This window comes from Patagioenas fasciata, chromosome 4 (genome assembly GCF_037038585.1).
Source record: "Patagioenas fasciata isolate bPatFas1 chromosome 4, bPatFas1.hap1, whole genome shotgun sequence".
In the NCBI taxonomy this organism is placed as follows: domain Eukaryota; kingdom Metazoa; phylum Chordata; class Aves; order Columbiformes; family Columbidae; genus Patagioenas; species Patagioenas fasciata.
In genome coordinates this window covers 39,823,879-39,835,979 of record NC_092523.1, presented here as the reverse complement: position 1 = coordinate 39,835,979, position 12,101 = coordinate 39,823,879, and the positions used below count along the sequence as shown (strand labels likewise).

The 12,101-nt window shown below is 36.9% G+C and overlaps 1 protein-coding gene across 2 annotated transcripts in view; it reads left to right on the top strand.

The window, feature by feature from the left end:
- Positions 1–12,101, top strand: part of GALNTL6 (polypeptide N-acetylgalactosaminyltransferase like 6) — a 456,378-nt gene that overhangs the window by 201,464 nt on the left and 242,813 nt on the right. For both annotated transcript variants that reach the window (XM_071807705.1, XM_065837689.2), the window contains exon 4: positions 2,901–3,067. In XM_071807705.1, the coding sequence (XP_071663806.1) occupies positions 2,901–3,067 (167 nt within the window). The remainder of the gene's footprint in view (positions 1–2,900; positions 3,068–12,101) is intronic.

The window sequence follows — 12,101 nt, the reverse complement described above, 5'->3', positions numbered from 1 at the left end:
CACAAAGATGAGCTGAAGTAGTAGATAAGATAAATCTATGTATGTCAAGATTTATGTCGGTTATTGTTGCACAGAAGAACAGTTGTCTTATCTGCTTAATACATGAATCATACAGCTACCTAGACTGGTTTATTCTATGTTGTAGGGACCATTGTTAAATTTAAATATGATAATAGTTAATGAAGTCTCATCTGTGGACTTCACCTTGACCTAGTGATAGCTCTTCCTTTGTTCCATGCAGAAAGACCCGATTGTTATTTCGAAGACTGGCAATGGCTGACAAGAAGCAATGTCTGTGCTTCAAGTAGTCTTCTTGCAGCCAGGGTATTTGGCATCACTTCTAAAATGCAGAATACAAAGAACCATGCTAATGGATTTTGAGCAAATGCTGTCTGCATATATGATTATTCTCTTGGCAAATCCAATGTCTCAGCAGTAGATGTCGAACTGCATCTTTATTACAGTTCATGGCCTTCTCCTGAATGTTACAATGATCCCATCAGGACTGTCCTGCAGCCCATCACAGCATAGAGCCAGCTATACTCTGCTATTCATAATGCTGAATAGAGTTTCAAATAAAAGGGCTTTATAGTGATGTTCTGTAAGTCTCATGTCAGAGAGCAAGGGGCTAAAAAAGAGCAGAATTTAACTTGCTGAAGAAAAGCAAGTGGGCCACTGCTGTGAAACCTAACAGACTGGCTTAACAAAAGAAAGAGTTGAAATTTAAGATTTCATTTCTGTGAATTTGAGAATTTAACCATCTTTTTGAGAAGAAAAGAGTATTTTTGTGGTTTGTGGCTCTTATCAGAAATCAATTCATATTTAGCAAGGTACCTTTGCAACAACTATGAAAGTAAAAGTAAATATAAATGGGGACTAGAGGTTGAAGTGGAATGATGAAGACATGTTAAGAAAATATATTTTCCTCTTCTGTCTTCTAATTATGGCTCGCTTTTACGGTTAATAGAGTAATCTGTTCTGCAGGAAGAATGAAATGGTTTGAAACTGACTCCATCGATGCTGCTTCTCCTCATAATGAAATTATTCTGAAACCATCAATGAGAATATCCAAATCCAATGACCTTTCTCATCCACATACACTTAAGGTTACAATATTGAACTATACAAATACACAAATTTCAGTGCAACCTCTTTCAAGAGAAGTTATACAGGAGGCTAATTGTTATGCAGGAGGCTATTTAAGCTGGGGCAACGTTTTTATTTAAAAAAAAAAAATCAGTCTGACATATGGGTGTTTTGGGTATTATTTCCCCGCCCTTTATGCTTTAGACATTACAGTCTGCTCATTGCAGGGGGTTGGACTAGATGAGCTTTGAAGGTCTCTTCCAACCCAAACTATTCTATGATGTCTTTCTCTTGTGTTCATGTGGTATTTTGGGGTTGTGTTTGTTGGCTTGGGGTTTTATGGAGATGGAGAACTTATTAGTTTTAAAATCATGCTGGGAGTTAAAAATGTTAAAGGAAAAAACTTGCTTTCAGGAATAGCATAAGAATTACATGCATGTGTAGTAAGTAGTTGATTTGTTCTGGTCCAAGAAGCATTACTGTTGGCAAACAGCTGGCCAACAGTAGGTGGTGGTTTTGGTGGGTGGCTTTCTTAATTTGCCAGCTGAAACAGCTACATACTAACAATGGGCTTCCTGTATTTTACTTTTTTCTACAGATAAGAAAAAAGAATTTTTACTTAATTCTACTGTTGCAGTGTTTTTTTCCCCCTCTCTAAGTGTTAGAATATATACTTAGCCTTTTCTGTCACTAGGCAATGAGTTGTTTTCTCCAGAACATCCTTGCAGAGTAACTGTCATTTATCTAGTATGCATGCATGTTCCATCAGCAAACTACTTATTAAAAAGTTTCAAAAGGTATTATTTATGCAAGTTGATTGTCATTAAATTCATTGCTGCCACGTTTTGGGAAGAAATCACTAAATTACAAAACTAAATGCTATTTTTTAGGAAAGCATTTTAGGAAAACTCGTTTCTTTACTCACAACTACATAACGGTTAATATTGTGCAAATACAGCTGTAGTAGCTGTGAGTTTTTATTATTTCTTTGGAACACTGGTAACTGCAGAGTAAATTGGTAAATATTGATTTTTAAGTGACATTTATAAAGTGGAAATGCAAACAAAGCTGCAAATGTATGTAAATCAACATTATTACCTACAGCAGTGTTTGATATGCATAGTTATTCTTTCTGAAAAGAAGCAAAGTACGGTTTTGTACCTAGAAGTTGTAGATCTAAACTTTTTTGTTTGTGTTGTTGGTTTTGTTTATTTACGGGAAAGCTGACATGTTTCTGCTCTTAGCAATACCTTTATCAGCGTGTGACTTTCTCTTGGGAAATGCAAATGCCATGTTAGTGACAGAGGAATGTGTCCCTTTTTCCACTTTTTTAACAAAACATGAAAGATGAGATCCTATCGGTTTCAATATCCTTACCTTTATTCATGAAATGTTCTCAGCTGTTACAAGAAAATGAACTGCAAGTTCATTTTTCATTTTTAAAGATTTTTCAGATTTTCTTTTCATTCATATTCTACTTCAGAAATCTTTCTGATAATAGGACTTGTGTTCTGGAAATAATGTCATAGAATATATGTCCTCTGTTGTTTCGCAGGAAAACGTTTCTAGTGAAGGAAAATAATCTAATTCCAACCAATGTAGTTCAATTTTGGTTTTGTTACTCAGATGTATTGCACGCTATGAGCAATATAAATATTTAGATTAACTAGTTATTTTTACATGAAAGTATGCCTTGATTAGGCTGTTGGATTTTATACCAGAAACCATGATGGCTGAGTGGCCAAAATGGATGGCAGTATATGTTAGCTCAGACTTTTAGATATGCTTATAGATTTATTTTCTTCTCTTTTCAGCTGTAAGCACAAGGTGTACTTGGAAAAACTACCCAATACAAGCATAATTATCCCATTTCATAACGAAGGCTGGACTTCACTCTTGCGAACAATACACAGTATTATCAACCGCACTCCAGACAGCCTGATAGCAGAAATTATTCTTGTAGATGACTTCAGTGACAGAGGTAAGGTCCAACTGATTTTGTTTTAACTTGAAATTTATAACACAGTGTGGTCCCTGTAGGAACTAACGGGTAACAAGAAGTGAGGAGACAGTAGTTGCTGGACTGATTGCCTTCAGTTTGGTTGCTAGCTGAAATAAGCATGTGCAAGTGGCTTTTGTTTTACTTGCACGAATACCGGAATTCATATCAATGGGAAGAAACTGTGAACTGTTCATTGACCTTCATTATTATACTATTTTGAATATACTATTTCTGAAGTACTGCAAATTTAAGCGTTTCAACATCTTTTCCTTAGGCTTTGCTTTCACTGAGAAAACCTATTAACTTGGGCCAATTTGGATGCAACTCATTAGATTTTAATGCTGAAATTTTATTGAGTTTGACAGCTTCATATAGTGGTATAAAGTAGCCATACAGAGAAATTAAGCTCTCTTGAATGCAATGTGAAAAACTGCTTAAAATAGTTAATCAAAGTTTACATCATCTATGTATAGTAAAATTAAGAAACCTGCAGGTACTTAATGACCTTTGTTATCATTACTTCTTGAATACAACACAAGAAATGAATGTTTTGCTTCCTTAAATTACATTTAGCATTTCTTAGGTAAAATTTGTCCACAACAATGATAAAGAACAGGGAAACACTTTTTCTCTTCCAAACTTCTGTGTATCTTTTAGGCCATTGAGCATGAAGAGCTTTGACTTTTCTTTGGTGCTTGGAATTTTTCTAGTTGTTTTTGTTGAAACATCAGTTTTTAGTATATAGGTGAGCCTTGTTCTAGGTCAACTGATAGCAAAAGAGAGAATCGTGTTCTTTGCTTATGTTTTAGGTAAAACCTTTGTCTCAGCAAGAAACTTACAGGAGCAGATTTCTGACCTACTATTGTGAGAGGCCCTGGGTGAATGAGAGGAATATTAGTAGAGTGCTGCAGCGGAATCATTTTTCTAAGATTTTTAACTTGATATTTCAGGGGTTAGAAAGATTAATGCTGCGCACATCTATCTTACCCTCTCATATCTGCCGGTTTAGTTGCAATATGTCCTTTGATGAACTGCCTCTCTATCTGTAATGCAATTTAAGTGAAATTGTAAAGTGAATACAGTTCTAGCTGTTCTATGTTTATAAAATCTAAACCATGGATGAAAGTTTTCAAAACAAGAAGTGTAAAGTAGCACAACAATTTTTCTGCAGGCTAACAATTCCCTAGTAGTAATCAACTTACAGGGAAGTCTGTGAGTTGTTTTTATGAGGTGTCTGACAAGTAAAAATGCTCCCTATACCAAGAAAACAGCTATTGTGGCTATGCTAGCTCAAAATAGGGATTCCGTAACATTTTACTGACTATTGTTGATATGCTTTAAATGTGTTGACGTTTTAGAAAGCTTATGTGCTTCCCAGTTATTAGAAAAGGAAATAATACCAGTAAACAGGGAGTACTGTAACTTCTGCTGCTGGCTGAAAATATTTTGGGAGTAAATTTTGCCTGTAATGCTAATTCCTGAAATGCTATAAAAATCTCCCAAATAGTCTTCATTTCCAGTTATATAAACCGATGTGACTTTTCAGTGGAACAGTTTTCAGCTGGAAGAAGTGGTTTCATATAAGATAGAAATGCTTAACGTATGTATTTGGTTTGAAAATGTGAAAGAAACCTGTTCAGAAGGTTTGTATGGATCTGGGCCTAGAACTGTTGTACCATTAGGAAGATTTACTTATCTGTTTTTTTAGTATTATTAAAATAAAGATTAGAAATGTGGTTTTGAGTGGTTGCCAGTTTCGAACTAGAGCATATTTGGTACTGTATGTTATAAGAAGAGCAAACACACAAGGAAAAAGTGGTGGCATCTCTATTCTGAATTTAGTAACATTGAATTTCAAGTCAGGTGAATCATTTTAATGCATCTGAAACATGTTTATTTCTTGTATTTGTGATACTCTAAACTGTACATAACTGAGGCTATATCATGTTTTCTTCTGCTCTTTTTTTCATGAAGTGGCTGCACAAAATAAAGTTGGTTTATTTTATGTTGGAAAAAATGCTGACAGAAATCTATCCCCTACCCCTCCCAGTTGTTCTTTATTTGAAGTGATTGAATAGATTACTTGTTTACTCTTATTAGTCCTTCACCCTTTAGTTGTTTTTTCTTAGTCTCATGAGAGCACTAAAGCAGTGTGAAAGACATTGAAGACAGATTAGGTCAAAAATCTAACATGTGTTCTATTGTCAAAACTGATAGAATCAAGCAAAGTTTACTACAGTATTGCAGCAGTATAGCGGTTAGTGATAAATCGGTATCCCCTTTTGTAATTAAATAATTTCTACACAAAGCTGCATATGTCAAATAGCTGGAAAATGGCTATTACTTTCTTTTGCCTAGTCAGTTATGTACCATTTAAATGAGACTGTGTGTGTTACATTTGTTTCACAACTTTGTATTATAAGGACAGGGTTTTCTGCTAGGAACCTAAATATTTGTAGATGAAAGTGAGAATGGGATATTTCAGTAGCACTGTTATTTTAAAGGTAGTGATAATATGACAGGTGTTTTTTCCCTAGGCTTTTCTATTAATCAAACATTTCTTTTTTACAGAAGTCTAAGAAGTTGTTACAAAAAGCCAGTCCCTGTTAGAAATAGACTAGACGAGAAAAACTAGTATCTTGAAAGCTGTGTAAAAGATGGGTAAAAATGCTGGAGCCTTTTTGTTTTCTTAACAAATGCAGATACAAATAATGAAATGGACATAAAGAACCTTTGATAATAGATGATAAAAAATATTATAGTGCACAGCCAGGTACCCTGCAGTTTGCTGGTTTGTTTGCAAAATTACTTGTGTGCCTTCATTTTATTTGTATTCACTTCTTCAGCTTTTGTGATCAAAAACTTTAGATAATTCATGTATAATATTCACCATAAATTATGACATTTAGATGTTATAAAAATAAAAGGACAGCTGGACCTTTTTAAATATCAATATAATGCAAACTAGAGACTTGGTATTAAGAGAGAGGTAAGCAAATGTTATGAAATTTGGAAGTGCAATATTTGATTATGGACAAATTTAACATTAAAAAAATACATTAATATAAAAAGTCCTCTGTGACATCCAGAAGGAAATGTAGATTTAAATATAGGTGCCTGAAGTTGCAAAAATATCTTTATAATATATACAGAGTTTGTGTACTTTAAAATGATGAAGGAATAGGACGAAGAAAATTGATCAAATTGGTGGAACTCTTTGTTTCAACAGAAGTAACCGAATGAAGGTGATGAAAGGGAACTGAATCTTGAGTTTACAGTTTTACTAGACATAAAAGTATTACATTGTCACTTAACAAGTTCTGTGAAAGAGAGGCAAGTATTAGACTTCTATTTAGTTTGCATTAGAAAGCCATTAAAAGGGAACTGACTATGCTGGCAGACACTGAAATTTAAGAATGTTTTTACTCATCCCAACTGATTGTCAGTTCCTCACTAGAGACTTCCACTGAATAACTGGATTGTACGTCCGAGTACCAAAGCTTTTTCATGGCAGTTTAATGATACACATACCTTTGCGCACTAAGATGTGCAGAATATTTCTGACATTCTGGTGTAGTTTGGGTTGCAGTTCCAATACCTGATTCACGCAAGCTCTGTATTGCAAACTCTGTGTAAATTAAAGACCTATCCATTCCATTAAGTGTCATCTACCATAGAAAAATGAAAACCTTTATGTTGGAGGGACCAGCACACCTCTGTGTCAGGTATATCTGCAGTGGCTTTGTGTGCACCTCTGGTGTTATGTACCTGGTTTCTGAGTACATGAGGCTGGTGGAAAGTGGTGCACCTTTTTTTTTTTTTTTTTTTTTACCTTATTCTGAGTCTTTTTGTGCAAGGGAGTTGTGAAATGCGGGGGTTGGATTGCAGGTTTGGTTTTGGGGATGCGCTTTTTACTGTTGTCATGATTTGCTCTGAAGTTATGGTCTGATAGATCTCTGAAAACACAGCAAGAAGCAGAATGTGGGCAACAGTTTTGGAGAAAAGGACAAAATGAAAAAGGAAGGAAGTTTTCATTGATTCCATTATGGAACAGCTTGCATTTACAAAGGAATACTAAAAATTCTAATTAAAACTTTAGAACTTTGGGGCAACATAGATTTTCATAATTAATTAGTTAAACATTTCATGTGGGTTGCAAACACGTGATAAGTTTGTATGTCAACCTTTATTCCTGTTGTGTTTTAATGACTTAGTGCACAGGCCTGACTATGGTAATAAACACAGCATGTGCTTCTGCATGTAAAATTGACTTAGCAAGCATTTTTACTCCATGACTTTCTGTTATAGCATCTTGTGGCAGAATGCAAACCCCCCTTTCTCCCCCTCCCTTCCTTCGTTATGGAAGGCGTAGACACATCTCCCTCTCTCTCTGCTGCTTGAGGCTAACAGCTTCTTTTGTTTGACTCCAGAGCCCTCTGGCCAGGGCCGTTAAGAGAGAGGAGAAGGGAGCGCAGAGGCACCAGGGAGCCGCTGGGTGCCCACGGCCAGTGTGGGGGATGTTTGGAAGCTTCAGGGGCACCCCACAGCTAGTGTGGGGGTGCAGAGAAGCTTCTGGAATGCCTGCAGTCAGATCTGATCGGGCTATAAAAACGGGACTCTCATCGAGGCCCGCCCTTTGCGTGATCCTCTTGGAGTTAGGAGCTGAGCTGCTGCTGCCAGGAGCTACTTCCCCGCCTCCCCGGGATGGAGACTCTGCTTGCCTTGCCACCACGTGTGTGAGTAAAATTAAGCCTCGCAGGATTGCAAGTGTATCTACTTTCCGTGCACATTTGCACATGTATTTATACTTTCTGTGCACATTTGCATGTGTACTTTCTGTGCTCAATACGAGCACGTGTATAAATTATTTCCTCGCATAATCGTGAGTATTTTCCTCCCGTGCTCCCACATAAGCACGTGTACTATTCCATGCATATTTGCACGTGTATTTCTCCTCGCAGGATTACGAGTGTATTATAAATTAATCCTTGCAGAATCACGAGTGTACACTTTCTGTACTCAATAAGAGTACGTGTATCCCTTTAAAATAATCCCACACCATGCTGAGGCAAGTGTGTACTCTTCTCAGACTCAGGGGCGGCTCCGGCATTGTTTTGGTGAAGCCACGTCTATGCACTCTGTGGACCGCCTGTTGTATTAGTTGCTGCTCCTTAATAATTTCCTCCACTGATATCCGAACCTGTATTCAAGTCACTTTGGAGTGCTAAAACCCTATTTCTCACTGGTTTAATAAAAGTTGTTTTGGACCCTGTTGTTCCTTAAACTAACCTCGGGATGCCTCCGTGACACATCTATTACAAGAAACAAAAAAATGAACAATGCAACTACAACAGTGAATTGATCACCAGTAACAATTATCAAGCAGTTTTTTAGTTTGCAAAAAATTGGTCAGGTTTGCCAAGAAAACAAAACAAAACAAACCACAAAGCGTAGCACCCAACAGCTGCTTGTAGGACAGAACTAGTTTCTGTCACTGCCAATGAACTGGTGTTTTGGTGGAAAATGACCATCATTCCTGTCTATGAACTAGTTGTTCTGATTTTATCATCTATTATGTTCTCCATTCACTGTCCCCTGGTTTCACGCAGTTTTCTGCAACACTACGCATTTGCTTTACAGAATATCATACTGCCCTGTACCTGATACCATAGGCTTCATGCCAAATCCCTGTTCTGTTAATAGCCCAGATTAATAACGCACGGGTCAGTCTACAAAACCAACCTCTGACTACTTGATTAGGGCTCGTTTCAGTTGATCAGTGAATTGCAATACCAGTGATGTACTTGGTTTTGTGTGAACATGGAAGAAGATTTGATCTGTGGCTCAATTACGCTAACAGCCTACCAAACCCTTTTTGGCCTTATAGAGGTTGTCCAATTTTTGTTTTACTTTTACTTTTTTAAAAACTGTAGTTCTGTAAATGATATTAGTGATATCTAACAATAATGCTAAGGTAATGGAGTTTGTGCTAAAAGCAAATCAGCTCTATCAGAGTATTGGATTGCACAACTTCTCACTCAAGAAACACATGCTGTTAGTTGCATGAAGATGAAATTCCCTGTATTTTACTTGCAGACAGATAGTTTATGTAAGATGTGACTTGTAATTCCAATTTATGAATGCTTGGCTTCAGATCATGGCTGGATATAACTTTTCTGATGAAACGAAAGTGAAGATTTTATTGTGTGAATGACTATCTTGTCATAGGAAGCCTCTGTTATAGACAGCAGTTCTCTGATATGGTTAAAGCTCACTTCAAAAATTGCCATTGTTGTCAGAATATACAACATTTAACAATGCAAATTGCAAGAGGATGTTGTAATATTGTGAAAGGCAATCTCAACCAAAGAAAACGCTTTTAATTCTGTCCCTTTCCTTATGTTTAGTGTCCTGTTTTTCAAGATGGTATGTAATTGTTCAATGACTCTGACATGAGCTCTTTAAATTACACTAGTAATTTGGTTTTATTAAGTATTAATAGTTCTTCACCTTTATATACCAGAGACTATACTTTTTACCTGATGTCTGCTTATCCCTGAAAACTAACCACCCTTCTCCTCAAAAAATTGTGTACCTGTGGGGATTAGGGCACCAAAGAGAGCATTTCCAACAAGGTCCATGCTGAACACATCCAAAGGAGCACATGGGCATGGCTCTTTAATGCTCCTCCTGGAGCTACAGTAGAACAAGGAACAAGGTGTTATTAATTGCTAATGGGAAGGTGTCCGGGATTGCCTCCTGGTGCTGTACCTTGCCGAACTGGCTGCAGCCAGGAAAATGTTGTATGATGTGCCTTTTCTTTGAATAGAAAGGGTATAACTAAAAAGTATTTGGTGGGAACACAAGTCAAAACCTGGGTAAGACATGTTGGAAGTGTAAGCAAAGCCTTAACTGCCATCTGTGGTATGTGTGGAGGCAGCAGTGGTGGCAAGTGGAGGGGCCAAGGACCGTGGTTGCTCTTGAGGGCAAGTTAACAGCTGCCTGAATACGTATGGCTTTTCAGAAAGCTGAGAAACAAGTTTTTATAAATATAGAAAAATAATTATTTGCAAATAATTTTATGGCAATACTTTGTGACAAATCACTGGATTTGTAATTGATTGTCTAAGGGGGTTTGTTTCGGTTTTTTTTTGTTGTTCTCCATGCCATGATGATATGAGATACTGAGCATTGCTTATGTGATTAGAATACCCTTCTGTGACAGAAGGGACAAAAAATGGTGGGAGAAGACAGGCAGAAGCATAAGCATGCCTGCTTCTACATATATTACTATACTTAAAATGGGTGTTCCAAGTGAAGTTCCAAGTGCTTAACTGCTGATGAGTATGGTTAATGAGCTGGGGAGAAATTCTGTGCTTATGAGACTGGGCTGCTTTTGGAACTGAGACTACCTTGACTGTCTCTCTGACAGTATGGTGTGAAGCATAAATATCTGTCATAGGAGACCTGTGCTGTTGCAGCTTTCTGCTACCTGCGTAAGATGTCTCATGGTTAGAAGTTTTTCTGTTGTATAAACTTCCACTCTCTGCACAGTAGGACAGACTCTAACAAGTGTTGAGAGTTAAAAAAGAATCTGCACCTCGACCGAGTACTAAACTGAAATAATTCAGTTGAAAATTAAGGCTAATCCTGTTCTGGCTTTACAGATGAAAACAGTTTGTTAGTGCTGCAGTGTGTGAACATCAATATTTACACCAGTGCACTTAAATCAGGCTGACTTAAATATACAACAGTCCTCTGGAGAACATTAGTCATTTGGTATAGTCTAGAGAGATCTGCTTCATTTTGAAACAGCTGAGAATGAAAATAAAACTAAGCAGTGAACACTGAATTTGAAGCATGTTTCCTCTAATAGAAGGCATGAGCGTTATCTTTTTCATCACTACATTTTGTGTATCCCATTGACGAAAAACTTTGAGAGATGATATAGTATAAGGAAAACAATGAGAAGACCCAATGCTATTGCTATACCAGCAGCAAAATCTTAGTGTTCTTAAGCAAACTATATTTCTTATGAGACTGACCCTCATATAGGGTTAAAAGTTGTCTTTTTATCCAAAGTTGATAAAACAATACATCACTATACTTGAGGGGGGGGGGGGAATAAATAAATACATAAATACATAATGCCTCTTTCATTTCCTCTCTAATACACTCACACAGATGTTATTTGAATTTTATTTAACTTGGACATGCTTCTGGTCGAAATAAAGTACTGTCAGTGTAACAATTACAATTTAAAAGATAACCAAGCCTACATTGAAATAAGCTGTTTTGAATCTGTAATACCAAGTTTTCTGTTCTTCATTGTCTGTTCTCAGTTTTGATTATTTAATATTACGATTTCTACTATGGGGTTTTTATTCTGAAATTGCAGAGTACAGGCTTTTGCCTTCAGCTCCTTGATGTAACTTGAAATAGCAGTTTCATTACTGAAGGTGTTCTGACTAGACAAAATGGCTTTGCCAATGGGAAAAGAGGTTCTTGCCCTGAGGTTGAGGAGAGTCGAGCTCAGAAAAAAAAAATTGTCGTCTTGAAGGCATCTGCAGCCTATCTCAAAATGCTTTTCATTTGCTGGAATGAAATAATATTGCCATGTTGTGATGGGAGACGTGGGAAGAACTTAAAATAATTGAAATTGTACACTTCACCTAGATGGAATTGATTGGAAGTGTGGCTGCTGTTGGTGAAAGTGAGGAACCCTCCCACCCCCCAACGCTACCTGCACTCAGGCAACTCAAATACAAATTTTTACTTTTCACATAGTTTCTCGAGTGGGTTATAATAGATAAGCAATTTTACTTTTGAGTACTTGTGGAGTCAGAATACAAAGGTTGTGTTTCCACAAGCTTTGTATTGGTCGATCTTTCTTGGCTTGCCCACCCTATGAAATGGTCACTGGGTGTGCACTAAACTGATGGCTGTAGGCTGCATCCATCCCTTTCTTGTGTGAACTTGTGAAGAATTTTTAAGATGGAGACAAGCTGGTAGC